The sequence below is a fragment of the Myotis daubentonii genome, chromosome 2 (genome assembly GCF_963259705.1).
Source record: "Myotis daubentonii chromosome 2, mMyoDau2.1, whole genome shotgun sequence".
NCBI classification, from domain to species: Eukaryota; Metazoa; Chordata; class Mammalia; order Chiroptera; family Vespertilionidae; genus Myotis; species Myotis daubentonii.
In genome coordinates, this window is record NC_081841.1 from 197,709,918 (window position 1) to 197,729,402 (window position 19,485).

Below are 19,485 nucleotides of genomic sequence, written 5' to 3' on the forward strand. Positions count from 1 at the left end.
TAAAGCTTACACTCACATATGTATTTGGTATGTATATATAAAAGCACACATACTTTTTATTGTAAACTTGTATGTGCTCATTGCAGAAATATTGATTGGAAAATAAAGAAGAAAATGTGTACCATAGACCATTGACACTTGGTGTATTTTCTAGGGGATCAAGTGAAATTTTGCTGCAAGCAGGAAGATTCCACTTGATTTCCTTGGGTTAGGGTGTATTTGAGAAAGAATGTTAAGAAAATTTTTGTATGTTTGACTTTAGAAATATCTGGAATGCCATTTCCTTCATCAAATTTACTTGGGTATACTCAACCCATCTCCTCAGAGCTGGGCAGACTATAAATTGAAAGTGTGTGTAAATCTTGAACCTGTACCATCTTGACTTTTTCCTCTTTTCATATTTAACAGAATACCCAATTTCTGGCTAACCATCTACTACCTCATGAGATCCTACTAAGTCATTTCCTCCCCCTCTCCCTTCCAAAATTTGCTTCTTCTCTAACCTAGTTTACTCCACGTGAAAAGGGAGAGTTATCAAAAAAGTTAAGTTACTCTCTTATTTATAACTGATTGTGACCCTAAGTAAGTTACTTCACTTTTCTGAGCCTCAACTTTGTTATCTTTAAGACTATTCTTGGGGGGCGGGGGGGCGGGGGGATGCGGGAAGAGACTGGACAAAAATTGTGCACCTATGGATGAGGACAGTGGGTGGGGAGTGAGGGCGGAGGGTGGGGCGGGAACTGGGAGGAGGGGAGTTATGGGGGGAAAAAAGAGGAACAAATGTAATAATCTGAACAATAAAGATTTAATTTTAAAAAAAAACCCTAAAAAAATAATAAAATAAAACAAGTTTGGCTCATATGATTTTTGAGTCTCTCTCCAGCCCTAACTTTCTCATATTCCATTATTAAATAACTTCATGCCAGAGTGTGAGTGCCTGGTAACTCTGACCTCCTAGGAAAAATTCCAAATGTGTCTTCTTGTTAGCACATATTGATTTATTCACATATTCACTCAATGTTTTAAATATTCATTGAATATATCTGTTTCATATCTATTAAGAACTAGAGATGCATGGATCTTGTAAACAAGAGTGTCCCTGGTATCATGAAGCTTATATTGTAATGAGACTATAGATGAGTAAACAGGTAATTATGAAAAGTTGAGATATTACTAAATGGAAAGTACAAGAACCTCTGCCCTGTTTGATGGGTAGCAGTGTGGAATAGGTCTCATTTGGAGCAATATTTAATTGTAGTTATGAATAAATCAACTTTTAGACATTTTATTGTGGAAAGGAAAATAAGACGCCAACACAAAGATGCAGGTGAATGGCCAACGGCACCTTTTGGTCGCCGTGCCAACCTATTTATTTCCTCCAAAGTTATACAATCAATCATTGTTGCTAAGTGCGGTTACTAAAACAAGTGAATTACACAAAACATCATTAATCAATTTTTGCCCTGTTACCAAGGTATTATTGATCAACTTGCCCCGTTTCCCTAGCTATTAATATCAACTCGCCCCATTGCCCCGACTACTGATATTAACTTGCCCCGTTTCCTAGACTATTATAAGCTTGCCCCATTTCCCAGACTACCCGCGACCATAGTTGGTTCCATTTCCCCAGCAACTGCCAACATACCTGAGAGGGACATTCAGAGGTCACAGTGGCCACGCACCCGGAACCAGCAGTTTGCTGGGCATCTACAGGTACGCTCCCACATTTTATTATGCATAATTTTTGATTATTACATTCTAATCATATAGATCATAACACTTCTAATATAATTGCTTTTTATTATTTTTTGTAAGGAATTCATAGGCATCAGAAAAACTATTTTGAAATCATTTATAATGTAGTATTAAGAAGTTTCTACATATTGATCTGTGGGTCTGATATAATGAGTAGTAGTAATACATAGAGACATTCTTCGTCTTGACAAAATGTACCCTTGCTTGGGTTAGATTAAATTTCCTTCAACAGGGCAGACTTTGTTGTATCTCTTACAGACTTTAGAAATTTCATGACATCAGTGCCCCCCGTTCCTTTATTTTCTGATTCTGATGGCTCTTCAGATGGTTGAGTATTTTTGGACTGCCTTGCAGGAATCACAATATACTTAGCTACTATTTGCAAATGGTAATTTCTCAGGGAGACCATAGCATCCACACACTCATTATAAATTGCCTGTAGGCTATCATCCCCTTCTGAAAGGACAAACTCGCGAACTGAAGGTTTTGACTCTAATGAGTGAAGAAATTTCTGGTGAGCTGGTGGCATATATGTTCGCATTTCCTGGAGGAATTCAGCAGACGATGCTGAGGGAACAAATGAAAGATGAGTTAGTAGAGAAACTGAAGCTTTCCACAATCCAAGAAGGAAGGGCAGAGGGAGGTCACAGTGGGTGGAAGATGACAGGCCAATGGTGTGGCATAAGACAATGAGTTTATAACCATCCTGCTAGAAAGCTGTTAGTCTCCTTACTAATAATGGCAGTTATTGTAAAATATGTTGAATTTTGAAAGCCTGATGAGCCAAACTCATTCTTTCATAATATCGATTTTTGTTTGTGCTTCCTTTCTCACTTTCCTACTCTATTTGATCCCTTGAAGAAGTCAATGACATATAAAATTTGTACTTGACAGATTATGAAACCAAGTCCAAGAAAGTTTAAAGGATAGTTTTAAATAAGTGAATGAACTAAGAAAAAAATATATATTTTTTCACCTAGACCTATTAAATATAAGATTAGGAGAAAAGAGAAAAGAAGTCCTTTTTTTAAGCTCTTAGGAGCATAATGAATGTGACTTATCTTCTAACGTGGGTTGCATTGCCCCTGGATTGCTGGGGCAGCAGGATGGCTGAATAAGAGCAGTGTTAATCCTCTTCTTATCACTGAAGACTCCACCTCCCCAATTTCTACTCACAGTCCTATCTCATTTGCAGGTGACTTTCTCTTTTTGAATCTGACTGTACATTTCAGAACCTGTCATATAGGTTTTATCATAGTCAATCAAGCTTTATAAATATATGTTTAAATGTTAAGATCAAGAGGATGATAAAGTTGGGTTTGAATTTTGGGTTCAGTACTTTCTAGCTGGTTAACAGGGAGCCAGTCACTTATCCTCTTTAACTTTCTGCTTCTTCCTCTGTGAAATGGGATGATGGCAACACAAGCTCTACTTCACTGATTCTCCTAAGAGTACCAGATAAGCTCAGGTAAGACGCTGCTGAGAAGGTAATTTTTTAGATATTAAAAAACTATTTTATTAATATAACAGATGATTATTATTTGTCGTTTTCTACTCACCTTCATCAGAACTGTGCTGGATGCCCAACAGAACATCAAAGCACTGAAAGATGCTGCTTTGGGCCGCGCTACCCCCAGCAAACATTTTTGGGGTGTCCCAGAAGCCTTCATACAGTAGCCCCTCTGGCATCTTGGCATTGCCTTTCCAGCTAGGTCAGGAAGGAAAGAAAATCATTGTTTGGATTAACTGCCAAATTTTCAGATATGAAATCTTCCAATAGAGGAGAATGGAAGGTGACACCGGATAGATTTCAATCTTCTTCTTTCATATTTCCCTTTCCACCCATGTGCATGTGTGAGAATAATAAGTAACATGGCTTTGAACAAATTTGGCCTGAGTATTCTATGAATGGAACCTACCTTTGCACTAGCAAAGATCATTCCTCTCTCTTTAAAATGACTAGCTTTTCTGCCCATACTCCAGCATACACCTAGCCAAGTATTAACAGAGGGAATAGTCTAGTCTTTGCCTACAACACATATTTTAGGATATTAAAAAGATGTTTTCTATACACAATGGAGAGTGGTAACCATCAATGGAGACTTATGTATTCTTTGTGTTGATTATGTAAGAAAAAAATTCAAGCATAAAGCTACCTACCCAGACAAGTAGATGCGAAGAACATTGAAAAACAGGTCTGGGTCCACATATTCTGTAAAAAGAATAGAGTGTGTTTAGTTAAGTAGCATCAGAGTTCTAAAAGGTAAATTAAGATATTTTAAACACCTGACAGTAGATTTCAGTAAAGGCTGCAGGAAAGGCATGTCAGTGTTTGTAGAGAAAGGCCCTGAGGACAACCTCTCACTCACTTACCCTCTCCCAGGTGAGCTCCACTCTTTTCTTGTGCCTCCTGAATGGGTTCTACCACAGGGCTAGCACACAGCTTGTGTACAAAAGCCTGGATCCACCTACCACTCACCCGCAGACCAATTAAACAGTCAGCATTTCTTTAAGGCTACTTCATGTGCTTACTAACACAACAGATAAATTACTTCCATAAAGAAACAAACAGATCTCAGCAAAAAGAAAAGCAGAAACAAAAATCCCAACAGTCCTATGGACCACATCCCTACCCTCCCCCCTCCCATACACATACACAAAGCTTGCTAATGTCTCTGATTTTTTAAAAAATATTTTTTTATTGATTTCAGAGAGGCAGGAAGAGGGAAAGAGATAGAAACATCAGTGATGAGAAAGAATCATTGATAGGCTGCTTCCTGGACATCCCAGACTGGGGATCAAGCCTGCAATCCAGGCATGTGCCCTTGACTGGAATTGAACCTGGGACCCTTCGGTTCATAGGTTGACACTCTATCCCAGTGATGGCGAACCTATGACACGTGTCAGAGGTGACACGCAAATTCATTTTTTTGTTTGATTTTCTTTGTTAAATGGCATTTAAGTATATAAAATAAATATCAAAAATATAAGTCTTTATTTTACTATGGTTGCAAATATCAAAAAATTTCTATATGTGACACGGCACCAGAGTTAAGTTAAGGTTTTTCAAAATGCTGACACGCCGAGCTCAAAATGTTCGCCATCACTGCTCTATCCACTGAGCCAAACCAGCCAGGGCAGCTAATGTCTCCGATTTGAGAGTCAGTCTTCTTACCAAGGACCACTCAGCAGTAACGCAAATCCCAGTGACACAATCACATATTTGTTAAGGCCTCCCAGTAGCACAAATTTTCTTCTGCAAAGTATGCTTACATACTTTTTTGGTCATTATTGTTTTGTAGTCATTTTGCAATTACTTTTGAGTTCAATGGTTTTATTTGTTGTTTCTTACTTAATTTGTGAAAAAGCAGAATTTGTATATAGAGTTCCTATCAAGCAGAAGATAATCCTTTGAGAATTTAAAACAGTCTGAACCCTTGACAACTTTCTCCAAGGTTTTTAGTGAGAGGTAAGGATGGTTCTTTGAGTTAAATAAATGCAGTTTAGCCCAGCCAGTGTGGCTCAGTGGTTGAGGGTCAACCAATGAACCAGGAGGTCACTGTTCAATTCCCTATCAGGGCACATGCCCGGGTTGCAGGCTCGACCCCCAGTAGGGAGCATACAGGAGGCAGCCAATCAATGATTCTTTCTCATTATTGATGTTTCTGTCTCTCTATCCCTCTCCCTTCTTCTCTCTGAAATCAATAAAAACTTTTAAAAAATTTAAAAAATAGATGCAGCTTGGAATTCTGGCTACAGTATTTACTACCTATGTAATATTAGGTCATTTATCTTATCTCTCTGAATTTAAATTCCCTTCTCTATATTATGAACATAATGAAAGCAACTAGTTGGAAAATATAAAGATTTAGTGAGATACAATAAAATGAAAGCACACTCTCTAAGTGAGAGTGTTTTTGTTTCCATTTTGTCAACAACTCTATATCTTATAGTAAGAAACATTTGTAGGAGGCCGACAACATCACATTGCATAAAATACTTACCATGAATTTGGTGAAACACTTCAAGGGCTTTGTGCAGACAAGAAGTTATATCAAGCAGTGCCTTTTGCAAAGTATCTCGGTCCTGATTCTGTACTGCGTGGAATATAGTTGGAATTACCTTTTAAAAGAAAAAAACCACTTAAGATTTTCTAACATTAAACAGTGGCATGGAATAAAATCCTCCTAAATCTTAATCCCTGTATTAAACTTGGGATTTTGCACTTCTTTCTTGAGCTGAGTACTCTCCAATTGGTTGACTCATTTTCTTATATATCCTTAAGCATGGTCTTGTCTTTCTAAATTTTTTATTTAGAGATAAGTTTATAGAGTCATATATCTTTCTATTTCTAATAGTCATAGCCATTAGATTTATGTCACTAAATGGTATAGTTCCCATGTAAATTGCATTGAAAATATTCCTCTTATTGGGATTTCAAACTTGATTTTAAAGATATGGCTCCTACATTTTATATTTTACACAGTGCACAAAAAATAAATAAAATATTTGTTACTGCCAGATGATCCTTTACCTCAAATTAAATAATCAAACATTATGTTTAATCAGGATAAAGTCACTTTATGCATACATAAAAGAGTTGTTACTAAGTGATTTCGCTGCTTATATGAATTAAGATACAAATTTTCCAGGGTGATTGACATACTTTTATTGCAGAAGCAGCTTCTATTTCCACCAACAGAGAAATCAGAAAGAATCCTTTACCGCAATCCCCACCAGGAAATGAAAACAGAATGTCCATGTTCCTAAGAAAAATCAGTCCAAAAAGTCAAAGATGTAGCAAGAATATGGGTAAATTTGCTGACTACTTTCTAGTTTTTAAACATTCTTACTTGTCTTGTTTTATTTTCAAAATAATCATGTGAGATAAGTATTACAGGTTTTACTAACTCCAATATATAGTCAGGAATATTAATGTTAAGTCCATTGTCTAAGATCATATCATTAACTGAAGATTAAGCTGGGACTTGAAATGCCATTCTAGAACTTGGAACTAGAAATTCCAAGACCATTTATGTTATTGCATTAATTTTTCACATGCATGTATATATGCATACACACATACATACATATACTCATATGTACATATACACACCCTCAGGGTTTACAGAGATATCTGTGCAGTCTAATTTTAAGAAGTAGTCTTTGTGCTTAAATAACTATATTCCTATCCATACTTTTATCTGTGAATCTGATTCAATTTTTCAGTGGTTTATATATGCCTTACAAAGGAATTGACTGACAAATTCAAATAACTGAATAGACCCTATTTTCTTTCTAATTGAAGTTTTGAATTGATGTAAACAGGTCTCAGTATCTGTATATCCATGAGTTTCATGGTGGTTCAATTCATGGTCTCTGAAGCCAGACCACTCTGTAGCTGTTACTTTAAACATTGATATTCCTTCTGTTTCTGCATTAGGATTCTCATCTGTAAAATAAGACTGATAATATCCTCTCACTTAAAAACATTATCTAGCTTCCCATTTACTTCAAGATACTGTTTAAATCTCTTATGATAACCAAAAATCCACATAATCTTTTTAAAAAGTTTGTCTTCATTTCTTTCTCATACTATTACTTTCACCATTCATCTATCAGTAACACCAGCTTTCCTTCAGTTCTGATAATGTCCCAAGATTTTTTCCATTTTTATTGAATTTATTGGGGTGATACAGGTTAACAAATTATACAAATTACTAGAGGTAAGGTGCACGAATTCATGCACCAGTGTGGTCCCTCAGCCTGGCCTGCGGGATGGAGCTGAAACCAGCTCTCTGAATCGCCCAAAGGGTCCCGGATTGCGAGAGGGTGCAGGCCAGGCCGAGGGACTCCACTGGTGCACAATTGGGCAGGGAAGGGATGCAGGAGGGCTCCAGGGCATGTCCAGCCCATCTCGCTCAGTCCTGATTGGCCTGGCCCCAGCAGCAAGCTAACCTACCAGTCGGAGAGTCTACCCTCAGGTGGTCAGTCCACATCATAGCAACTGGTTGACTGGTTGACTGTCTGTCCTGTGGTGGTCAGTGCACATTATAATGAGCAGTAGAACACTTAGCATATCATTAGCATATTATGCTTTGATTGGTTGAACAGATGACCGGATGACTGGACACTTAGCATATAGGCTTTTATTATATAGGAATACACTAACTTTATCCTCACTCTTGTTTTATCCTCCACTATGAACACTCTCATTCATTTTTTCCTTTTAGCTAATTCTTACTTATTTTTGAGGGCTCCGCTTAAATAACTAAATATAGGGATTCCTCCTTTATCGCTCTTATTTGGTTGGAGCTTCCAGTACTTCATCTTCTTCCCTCTTCCCTTCATTATGCAAGAATTTACATAATTTTCACATGTCTCCTTTCCTCCCCATTCATCAGGGCGTGCTTATACCTATGACATTTACCTTATTTCCCAAGCTATTAGCCTTTGCTTAGTATATAGATAAAAATAAAGCAAGGATTTGGTCAAAAAGAACAGCTTAATGTTTCTGGACACTGAGTTCATTAAGTCATAGGTACACAGATATATGTGCATTTTGTATTTAGACCTATGAATTACATTTATATATATGCAAGTATTACTTTCATATATATCTATAGCTATAATTTCAAACAGCCAGTCACACCACAGTTATAGATACAATTCAGGACTGGGATTATTTGCTCTTTAAACAATTACTTGAATTACTTTTTGCCTGAATTAAATTGACCTTTAAAAAATACATTTGGAATATATTGATAAACCTATATTCACTTTAAATAACAAATAATTCTTAGACTAAAATAAGACTAAATAAGAACCAAATACTTACTCATAAGTCATGGGCCTTATGAAAGCAGCAATAAAGCAATGGACCAATTGGAAGAGAGAAAAAAAACAATTTAAAAATCAAATGGTTTCAAGTTATAGCTATTAGACTTAATACTAATGTCTATTATAAAACAATGTTATTAGATTTAATTGTACTACTAAAGGTAAGACATAGTCAGATAAAAAATCTGAATTTTATATTTTTCAAGTAGTCATTAAAAACACTTAAGTTAGGATTTTATAAAAAAAACTAGCCCTAACCAGTTTGGCTCAGTGGATACAGCGTCGGCCTGTGGGCTGAAGGGTCCCAGGTTCGATTCTGGTCAAGGGCATGTACCTTGTAGGTGGGGGGCAAGAGGCAGCTGATTGATGTTTCTCTCTCATCAATGTTTCTAACTCTCTATCCCTCTCCCTTCCTCTCTGTAAAAAATCAATAAAATATATTTTTAAAAAAACAGAAAACAAAAACCTAGAGACCCAGCACATGAAACTGCAAGACCCTGCCCACTAGAGCACACCTCCCCCCCCCGCCGCCCGCCACCTGCCCACTGCCCCATCATGGCACCAGAGGAGAGCATGGAAGCCTCGCATCTGCTGTAGAGTTCTGAGTGTTGCTTCCTGGCAGTGTGCACACTGCACTCCTTCCCCTGGCAGGTGGACAGCGGTGCGCTCTGAGTGCAAGCGGTGGGTGGCAAAGGACTGGTGAGGGGGTTACTATGGGCTCTCACCCCCGCCCTCCCTGACAAGGATGGTCCTGCCTCCTCTGGGCACCTCCCTGCTTCTGCCTGTCTCCCGGAGCAACACTGCAGCCTCCTGCTGAACAGTCGTTATGGCATGAGGGTGTCACAACCATTAGCATATTAGCTCTTTATTGTATAGGATTAAAATTAAATATGTAATACACATAAATAGTCAAACTAGTTTTAACTAATAAAATCTTTCCTAAATCAATTTCTTTCATTTTGGACCATTCCCATGTGTAAAATATTGTTTTGTAGATATACACACAGAGCCATTATCCCTTTATTGTAACAGATCCCGACACTAAATTCTGAGCAGGCTGCTCTAAGAAACCCAGACAGAAACCCAGACATTGACACTTCTACCGCTGAAGATGTTGACTCTTAAACTCAACTTGATGGTTAAAAATTAAATTTGTAGAATCTCAGAAACATGTTAATCAAGAGAATCTAGACACAAAGATTGCATATTCTATGATCTCATCACTATAGAATGCAATAAAAACTAACTTCTGATATGACAAATCAGAATATATTCACCTGGGGTTAAAGAAGGGAATTGAAAGGAAAGAGCCATGAAGGAATTTCCTGAGGTGATAGAAATATTCTGTATCTTTTTAAGGGTTACACAAGTGATTATAATAGACTGATGAAACTGAACATTTGGGATTTGTGCATTTCATTGTATGTTAATTGTATACCTCTCTCTCATATATGTGCAATACATTTGTGGTTATAGATACTTCAAAACAGCCGTATCCCCAAACAGAAAAGAAAGCTTTACTGCCAAAAATTAAACCAATGACTAACCCCCTTTTGATCTAAATAGCATGTGCTCCTTTCGCTTTTAATATAATCGCTGTTTACGTACCCACTAGGATCCTTTTTCTTCCAGTTTGCCAAGACACAGTCTGCATAAACTAGAATGGGAGGCAATCCCAGCTTCTCAGAGAGGTTGCAGTAAGGGACAGCAATATTGCGTGGCAGGACCTAAGTAAAACATAATGTTTAGTGTAGACTTTGAAGTGCCTTACCTTTTCTTCTGCTCCCTGAGTGCCAAGTATGAGCTATTATATGGAATGACACTTTGAAAACAAACAAATGTAATTTCTCTCCTTAATTTTATAACTTAGTCCTGGTTAATTGTCAAAAGTTTGGGTTTTTGATTTGCACTGATGTGGTCATAATCTAATCATAGAGAAAAACAGAGGTAGAGAGCAAGGAGAACAATGGCCGTATCCTTGACTGTCTAATGACCCTGTGAGTTATTCATTTATCCATCCCATGAATATCAGTTTGGCAACTACTCTATGCAAGGTACTCTTTATACACCCATAACATAAAGATAATTAATCGTCTCAAAGAAGTTCAAAGTCATTTGTAATGAAGGCATTTGGGTATGATACATACTAAAAGTGTAAGAAGATGGCTGCTCTTAGAGCTCAGGGCCGACAGAAACCCTCTACGGGGTGATTTCTTAGAAAAACTCCCCATAGAGTGGCATTAATGCTTGGCCCTGAGTGCTTACCTGTGTTGGTTGGAGGAATTACATCTGTTTAATGTTTCCATGCAAAATATGTCAGCTGGAGTGATTTTCTTGGCTTTTCTCAGCTCTTTCACACACCCTTCCTCAGAAGCTTATGTAAGTGTTGGGTTTGGGAGTGAAACTACAGCTCAGCCTCCTTTTCCCCTCAATTCTTCTTTTCTGGAACCTGTTACTTGCAGAATTCTGCTCGTTTTGGGCCACACAGTAAAACTTCTATCTCCATGGGGGTGATCCTGATGGGTAAGTACACTCAGCAGGTCCATGGTTGCAACATACTCAAGCCACATTCTCCAACTATTAGTTAATAAGCTGATATTTTACCTTTCATCTGCCTGACTTCTTATCCACTGTATTTGGTTGATAATGAGATGGCCCCATGTAATAATTACAGCCATGCTATCATCAGCAGCCAATGGCTGGAATATGCATATCTAACAGGCAAAGGACAGGGATATGTGTCCCATCTGGCACAGTGGGCAGTGGGACTTCAGTAGTAGAGATGATAGGACTATGAAGCCCACTCCACAGTTCTGTAAAAACCATGGGAGCTGTAATTCAAGTGGCATCAGATTAGCTTAACACATCTGGAAATGACGACTTAACCAAAATAACAAAAATGTTAGAATCCAATCATTGACTATTAAAAGAACAGTTGGATGTGTGCTTCCCTTTGCAGACCTTGTGTCACTGAGAATTGAAACATTCTGTTTGGCAAGTGCTTTTCACATATTTCAAAAGGAAATAAATCATGTTCCTCTCTGAATTAGAGAAAAGATCAAAAGGGAACAGAGGGGGAAATGTTTAACCAAATAAGTAATTTGAAATGACTTAGGAAAAAGAAAGGAAACGTTCAAGCACATCCTAATCTATGATAGACATTCAGACAACTGTCAAGAAACTCCATTGATAATTTTTTGCCAATTCTCCAGCAAAAAATGGGCTTTATATTGATGTAGCTTATTTTTTGTGCATTTACTTTATCCTTCCTACAATTTCTTTACTTAAATTTTTAAAATCTTTTTATGTTTTTTTTATTGCCAGCTCCTAATATCTCTTTGGCATAATATGGCACACAAAACTGGATACATTATAAAATACATTTCTATGTTTTATGTTATAATTCTGATCTCCAACCTAGTAAATTTATTTTCTTTTGATTCTGCTATGTACAGTTTGGTCTACACATTTTTTTCAAGTCTCGCTTTCTTTTCTGCTCCCCTTCTCTTTGGATAAGTTTTACCCAATCTTTCAAGAACTAATTCAAATTCCACTTTCTTGAAGCATTTCATGGTAATATCAACTACTTGTTTAACTCCTCTGGACTCTCATACATCTGTACCTAGAATATGTTGTGCTGTATTATTGATGCTGCATTTTAGATTTTTTTTATATATAACTCGAGGCCAGGTGCACAAAAATTTGTGCACTCGGCAGGGGGGTCCCTCAGCCCATCCTGTGCCCTCTTGCAGTCTGGGACCCCTCGGGGGATGACCACTTGCTGGCTTAGGCCTGCTCCCCAGGGGATTGGGTCTAAGATGGCAATCAGACATTCCTCTGGCAGAACGGCAGCCCTCGGGGGATGTCCACTTGCCAGCGGGGAGCAGGCCTAAACTGCAGTCGGACATCCTTAGCGCTGCTGAGGAGGCAGGAGAGGCTCCCACCACCACCGCTGTACTGGCAGCCATCGGCCTGGCTTGTGGCTGAGCAGAGCTCCTCATGTGAGAGTGCCCTGACCACCAGAGGGCAGCTGCTGCATTGAGCATCTCCCCCTTGTGGTCAGTGTGTGCCATAGTGACCAGTCATTCCAAGTCTTTCTGCTGTTAAGGTCAGTTTGCATATTACCCTCTTACTATATAGGATAGAGGCCTGGTGCAGGGGTGGGGGCCTGCTGGTTTACCCTGAAGGGTGTCCCGGATCAGGGTGGGGGTCCTGCTTGGGTGCCTGGCCAGCCTGGGTGAAGGGCTGATGGCTGTTTGCATCTGGTCGTGCCCTCTTCAGGGTGGGGGTCCCCACTGGGGTGCCTGGCCAGCCTGGGTGAGGGGCTGAGGGCCGTTTTCAGGCTGGTGGGTGACTGAAGCTCCCAACCTCTCCTTTTTTTCTTTGTTTTTTATTCTGGGATTTATTTACCTTCTATGGCTGTCACTGGTGCTGAGGGCCAGCTCCAGCTCTGAGGCCCAACTCCAGCTTGAGACCTCGGCTGCTGAAAGCAGGTATCTGGGGTTTGTTTGGCTTCTATAATTGAAACACTGTTGCAGCTCCAGCTCTGAGACCTCAGCTGGCTGAAAGCAGGTATCTGGGGTTTGTTTAGCTTCTATAATTGAAACATAGTTGCTTTCGGAGCTGTTGCTTTCAGGCTCAGAGTCGGGCTGCGGAAGGTAGGGAACCTTGGCTTCCTCCATCACTGGAGCAAGCAAGCCTCCTGTTCACTTCAACTGCGTGGCTGCCGGCCACCATCTTGGTTGGCAGTTAATTTGCATTACCCTATTTGTCTTTTAATAGATAGGATGCCTACATATTTAGCTAATCTCAGATTCTAGCAAGTCCAGTGAGACCATGCACTTAGCTAAATGTTAAGCTAGGTTGCAGGACTGGAGCTGATCTTAAACTTTTTGTGTCATCACAAAACTAAACAGGGCAGTTTCATGATTATCAGAAAGTAAAAGGTGTCCCGTGGTTATGCAACTTTGCCTCTTTTGTAGGTACGAGGGGAGGTCTCATCGCTTAGGTGGACTGTACATGAATTGTTTTATATTTTAACAAATCATGGAAAGAAAAAACAAAAATAAGCAATGTGTCATAAAAGGAAAAACTTTAACTAAATGGAAGAAGGTGCTTTTGGAACCTGTTTAATCCCTTTTTCTGTGATTTTAAGTTAATTATTACAGCCTGTATTGGTTTCATGTAATTAGAGCTGCCAGATAAAATACAAGCTGATATTATTTTAAATTTAAAGTTGATGAGGGTAGAATGAAACCAATATATAATATTCTCTTCCATGCTGACAGATGCAAGATAGCATTTTAACATTAACTAAGAATAGCTATATAATTTTTATATCTCCCAAAAGTAATGTAATGACTATAGAATCACATTACAATGGTAAAACACTAAAAACAAGGAAAGTATTTTTCAATACAAGATTGAATAAATAAAGTTCATAAATTTAATGAAAAATTATAAAGTGATTTCAAATGATGACTAGTATGATAGTATAGTAACTAAAAAAAATGCTTACAATACAAATTAAGTGAAAGAAGCAGAAATATATGTATTTGCACAGAATGGAACAACTGTTTTATAATTAGTAAAACACTAAAAATTCAGTAATGATCACAGTTGAAATTACAAAGTCAGTGGATAATTTTTTACCTCTTTTTCTATTTTCCAAGCTTCAGAAAATGCAGTTATAATAGTTTTTGAATGTTTTTTACATCATGAAAAAATGTAAATTGGATGTAAATTTTTCATGTAGCAAAAGAAATATAAAATCTCCACACCTTACGGACATCATCACCTTGGCCCCACACATATGCCATGGTGATATACCCCAGGGCCAGATGTGCGAGGCGCTGCAACCTGTGTCCTTGGAGATCATCGATGCTGAGCATTGGTAACTGAAAATAAATGGAGAAGTTGACTCAAATCAATATGGATAATACTATATCTCCAAAAACAAATAAAAAATATTAAGTTATAAGAAAGATGACCAATGTAATGGTCACTCAAACCTTCTCAACTTCTGCACGTAGTTCATCATTCTTAATCAGGACAGGAAGATTTTTAGCAATGGAAATCCAGGCATCATAAGGGTAAGGTAGTTCCTCCTTTAAAAAAATATACGACATTTTTTCACCAGTGGAAATTATTGTAAAATAGTCTTTTCTTCCACTGATAGTCTGTCTTGACTCTAAATCAATTCCTTTCAATGAAGCCCCAACAGACACTTGCCTATTTAACTTTGTCAACACCTTCTCTGCATTCCTCCTCTTCTCTCAAGCACTCTCATTTGCCTCTTTTTCAAAGGTCACCTCCAAAGTTCCTCTAAAATCTTCCTGACTACTGCAGTTTACACTCATATTCCCAATTATGAACCCTATGTATTACATACCTTTTCCCATTTTAAGTAATGTTTTAATAACTGATTTTTTTTCTACTCAGCTAGATTTTAAGTTTTTTTAAATAGAAGAAAAATGAGATTTATTCAATACCAGTGGCCTGGTGCATGGAATCTGTGCACATTAAAGGGGAATTAATTAGAGAAAATATTTTAATGTTGCTATTTGCCCTTTCTCTATAATAGAAATGTTAGAGATGAAAGAAAATTAGTAAAATTTATATGAAAATCTCCCTCCTGTCAGAGTCTGGGATGCCACAGGATCCAGAGTCAAGTCCCTGCCCACCCACGTGCGCCTGGAAATCACATGAGACCCAGACCCAGCCGGCCCCACCCCTGTCAAGCCCCGCAGGGCAGGGCGTGCAGGCAGGTGCCCTGGCCTGGTGCCAGGGTGGGGGCATGAGGGCGCGAGGGCACGAGGGTCTGAGGGCGTGATGACCATTGCATATTAGATCTTTATTGTATCAGATCAGTAGTAGACTAGGCACTTCACTCAGTAATTTCTCATTTAATTATTGTAGTGACCCAAAACATTGTTGTCTCAATGTCATAAATATGGAAAGCATGGCAGTTTACTAACTTGTTTGGTATATATAGCTTATTATGATTAAAGTTTGTTTCCATCTTTCATCAGCCATGCACTGTTTACACCTTACTACCAAATGGAAAGGGTCTTACCATGCTGTTAATTCTATATTTCCTACAGGACTTTTCACAGTACTGGACACATAGGAAATGGCATATATATCCTGCTTTGGTTCATGATAGGCTTATTTTTTTGCCCAATAAGTTCAAATAAAACCCAAATGGAAGCGTCTCCTTGAATCTTATATTTATAATCTCATTTTAAGGGAAACATAGAAACAAAAGACCTAGGAAACACTCTAAAATGAGTTTCAGATCCTCAGACAACTCCCCATATGCCTTGATCCTATCTCTTCTTCAAAGCTACTTCCAGACATGCCCTTGGTGTAACCAATGCTGACCTCTGGGGATGGAGTACAAATCAAGAAATTAAGTCAAACAAACATGGTTGAAATTTTGAGCTGCAAAACAAAGTTAATATTATAAATGAGATATAAAACAAGAAGACAAATTTATAATAATAAAGCAAAATATGCAAATCAACTGAATGGCCAAAAAGCAGAACGACCATCTGGATGACCACACTATGACACCCACTTGTGCCAGGCCTGCCTAGGTCCCACAAGTCTCACAGAGGGACTTTTTTGGGGTGGTGGGGGTGGTGAGGGAGACTAAATATGAGGTTTTGTAGATTCTGAAAAAGATTTTTTTTAATTGTACCATTGATAAGTACAACCTTGAAATAAGCCAATCTGGTAATTGTGTGTGCTTGTATAGGGAGGGAGCAAGTCTGACTAGTATTGATTTGTAAATATAAAGTAAACTAGATGTTTTTAGCAATAAAATTAAAAGCCATACTTTGTATTCTTAAATTAGCTTAATAATCTGAAGAAAAAAGAATGGATTGGGAGAAAGAATTTGCTCTGGATTTGCCTGTATTACACAAGAAATTTTTGGGATATTTTTTTCCAAGTACAGTTAGATTAGAAGCTCTGACTAAAAATGCGTTTGTTGCATTTAAAGGTGTTTTCTAGAGCGTGGACTCTATTTGCACCACAAACAGGACATATTGACATACATTATTGTAGCAACATGTAACTGGTTCCTAGAAATACTCTCCTAGAATCTCACTGTCTTGTTAAATCCAAGAGTGGGGCTGAGGAAGGGAAGCATGCTTAGTTAGCTCTTAAGAGAGAGTCAGCAGAGTATGATGGTTTTCAGATCATGGACTCTGGAGCCAGAGAGATTAGGCTCACATCCTATCCCTGCCATTGCTAGCTCTGTGAGTTTGGATAATTATTTAAATTATGCACAGCTTCCATTTCTCATCAGGTTAATAACAACATACATTTTAGGATAGTTGCGAAGATGGAAAAGTCAATATTTATAACTGGCTTTAAAATGTTACATAAATATTTGACAATAAAAATATTGAATTGATGATAAGAGAGTTTTCATGGCAGTCTCTGGAACACAAATTCGGGAAATGTAATTGTTAAGGTAAACATGACCCACATTTCACTTTGTAGACAAAACTTTTTAAAATTTTTATTTAGTTTTTCCTTCATCATTTATTCTCTCTATGCCCTCTTTCACCTCCACCCATCCCCCTCTACCCCCTCAATCACCATACTGTTGTCTATGTCGATGAGTTCTCTCTCTCTCTCTCTCTCTCTCTCTCTCTCTCTCTCTCTCTCTCTCTCCTTTTTGGCTCAACCTTCCCACCCCCCAACCCCCTCACCCCCACACGGAGCTATTTGCCTGCTCTTTATCTATGAGTCTTTGTAGACAAAACAATTTTTTTTTAAAAAAAAAGGTAGTTCTGACTCCTTTGACTCTTATGCTTAGTGACAATAAACAATATTAATATAACACATTTGTTAGATGCTCCATCTCAGAAACCTAATCCAAGTATACTAGCAAACATACACTTTGTAGAATTTAAGGTATACCAGCTAAGAAAGGGGATTCCTTTGACTCATGAATCAGTCATTACTGTGTGTGTTTTTTCAAAATGCACTCAGAAAACACAATTGTATTAAACCAAAAGACTTCTACTGTGTCCTTATCTCATCACCCTCTGTGTCTGTGTAAGATAAGTAGTACATCTAAGACTAAATTTCTAGGTTGAAAATTTTAAGAACGTCAAGTAAGAACCATTTGTTAAAACTCTGCTTTACCCATTTTTTTTTCAGTATAAATTACTAACCCACATTTTTAAAATAGAAATTAGCTTGTCCAGGTAAGTAATAATAAGAAAATGTTTTTGCCATAATTAAGTACCCTCACTTACCAGTGGATCTGGTAGAGCAAATCCCACATCTTCATCTATATGGAATTCTTCAACATTTCCCCAAGAGCTTTCCATAGGAAATGCTTCCTGTGCCATTCTTGCAGTCTGCTTCTCTGGCCCCCCTTAGTCTGTGGAGAAGTCTCAGAGCATCTATTTATTACAAAGGTTGCCACATGTCATGCATGACCACAGCATCCCACATAGGCAGTAAGAAGTTACTTCCACTTGTGGAGGAATAGTTTCATTTTCCATTTTCTTTATTCCAACTTGATAAACAATAAGATCACAAAAGCGTCACTGTTCACAATATAAAGAAACTAAACATTCATATTTCATGTCAAACCTTTATCACTGGGAATATCATCTGTTTACTGCCATAGAGGAAGTCAGAATGCACCTAATTGAAATTTTAAAAGAAGTCATGAAAATTGGTGACCAGAAGAAAACATTTTTTTTAATTTTATGGAATCTTTTAAATCTCTGAATTAAAATGATAAATATGACCAAGTCTAAAGTCCTAAATTATCATTTAGTTATTATTGTCATTGGCTTTATTTTAGTCTATCAGGGTTCTTTGAACATATTAGTGTCTTTTTTCAGCAGCCATGAAATATACTGAACTATTAATGACTCTGAAGCAGGGGAAAAATGGTAGCACATGAAAAATTTAAAAAGATAGTACCTCTTCACCTTTCCGTTTTTCTTACCCAGTCTTTGCTCTGTGTTCACAATGATGATGAAGTTTTTTCCTCTCCATATTCCTAATAAGTCATTTTAAGGCAGGTTTTCCTCTATCTCTACTATACTAGACTTCTAGGGACTGATGAGGCAACAGCCTTTACATTTGAATACTTTATGTTAAATGTTGAAAGGAGGGCTAAACTGCCTTGAAAATGTGTGTTTGTTTTTTCAAAATGTAAATTAAGGCTATATTTGATGGTTTCCAGGGTATCTGCAGATCTATGGACACTTACAGTCAGTGTTTCAATCTTGCTAAAAAAGCAGAATCAAAAGCAGTAGCCATATCATTCCCTATGATAATCAAAAGCAGAAGAGGAGTTAGTGTTCAGTACATTAAGAGACAATGCAATTTTGACAACCAGCTTATCTGTGCTAGTAATAAATTTTAATAACCCATGACTGTATGACTATGTTCTAGGAGTGGTTCTCACACTCTTCTTCCCTATTTACATTAAGGCATTTAAGGATGAAGATTTACAGGAAAATGGTCTTTTTAAAATAAGGGTAAGGGAAACCAAAACAGAAATTAAACAAGAATGAGAGCACAAGAGCTCATATATTTAAAATGAATCATTCATGGGGCTGCTATTACTGAAACCAGTTCCAAGAAAAAATAAATAAATAATAAATGAATGGATAAATAAATAAAAAATAAAATGTTGACCTATTATATTGATAGGAAAGCCAAAAATATCAACAAAATATTGAGAATTTGAAAATAAGTGGTTATTTCTATGATGTTCATTCTTTGTATCTGAATCTTTTTTTTGGGTGAGTCTAAACAGAGGCATGTAATGAACTTTTTGATAATTCTTCCTGGATAAAAATCTCTGAGGATTTATTTATTCAAAAGAAACATGTAAAGGACTTGTAT

General features: G+C 37.6%; 1 protein-coding gene across 1 annotated transcript; it reads right to left on the reverse strand.

Moving 5' to 3' along the window:
* Positions 1-1,727: 1,727 nt before the first annotated feature.
* On the reverse strand, positions 1,728-18,022 carry IDO1 (indoleamine 2,3-dioxygenase 1). Its single transcript, XM_059685342.1, has 10 exons — positions 17,871-18,022; positions 14,607-14,702; positions 14,376-14,492; positions 10,204-10,322; positions 8,594-8,608; positions 6,422-6,521; positions 5,760-5,877; positions 3,916-3,967; positions 3,315-3,463; positions 1,728-2,322 (listed from the first exon to the last, which is right to left on the reverse strand). The coding sequence occupies exons 1-10, from the start codon at positions 17,964-17,966 to the stop codon at positions 1,970-1,972; spliced, it is 1,215 nt and encodes a 404-aa protein (XP_059541325.1). The 5' UTR covers positions 17,967-18,022; the 3' UTR covers positions 1,728-1,969.
* Between the last annotated feature and the right edge of the window lie 1,463 nt (positions 18,023-19,485).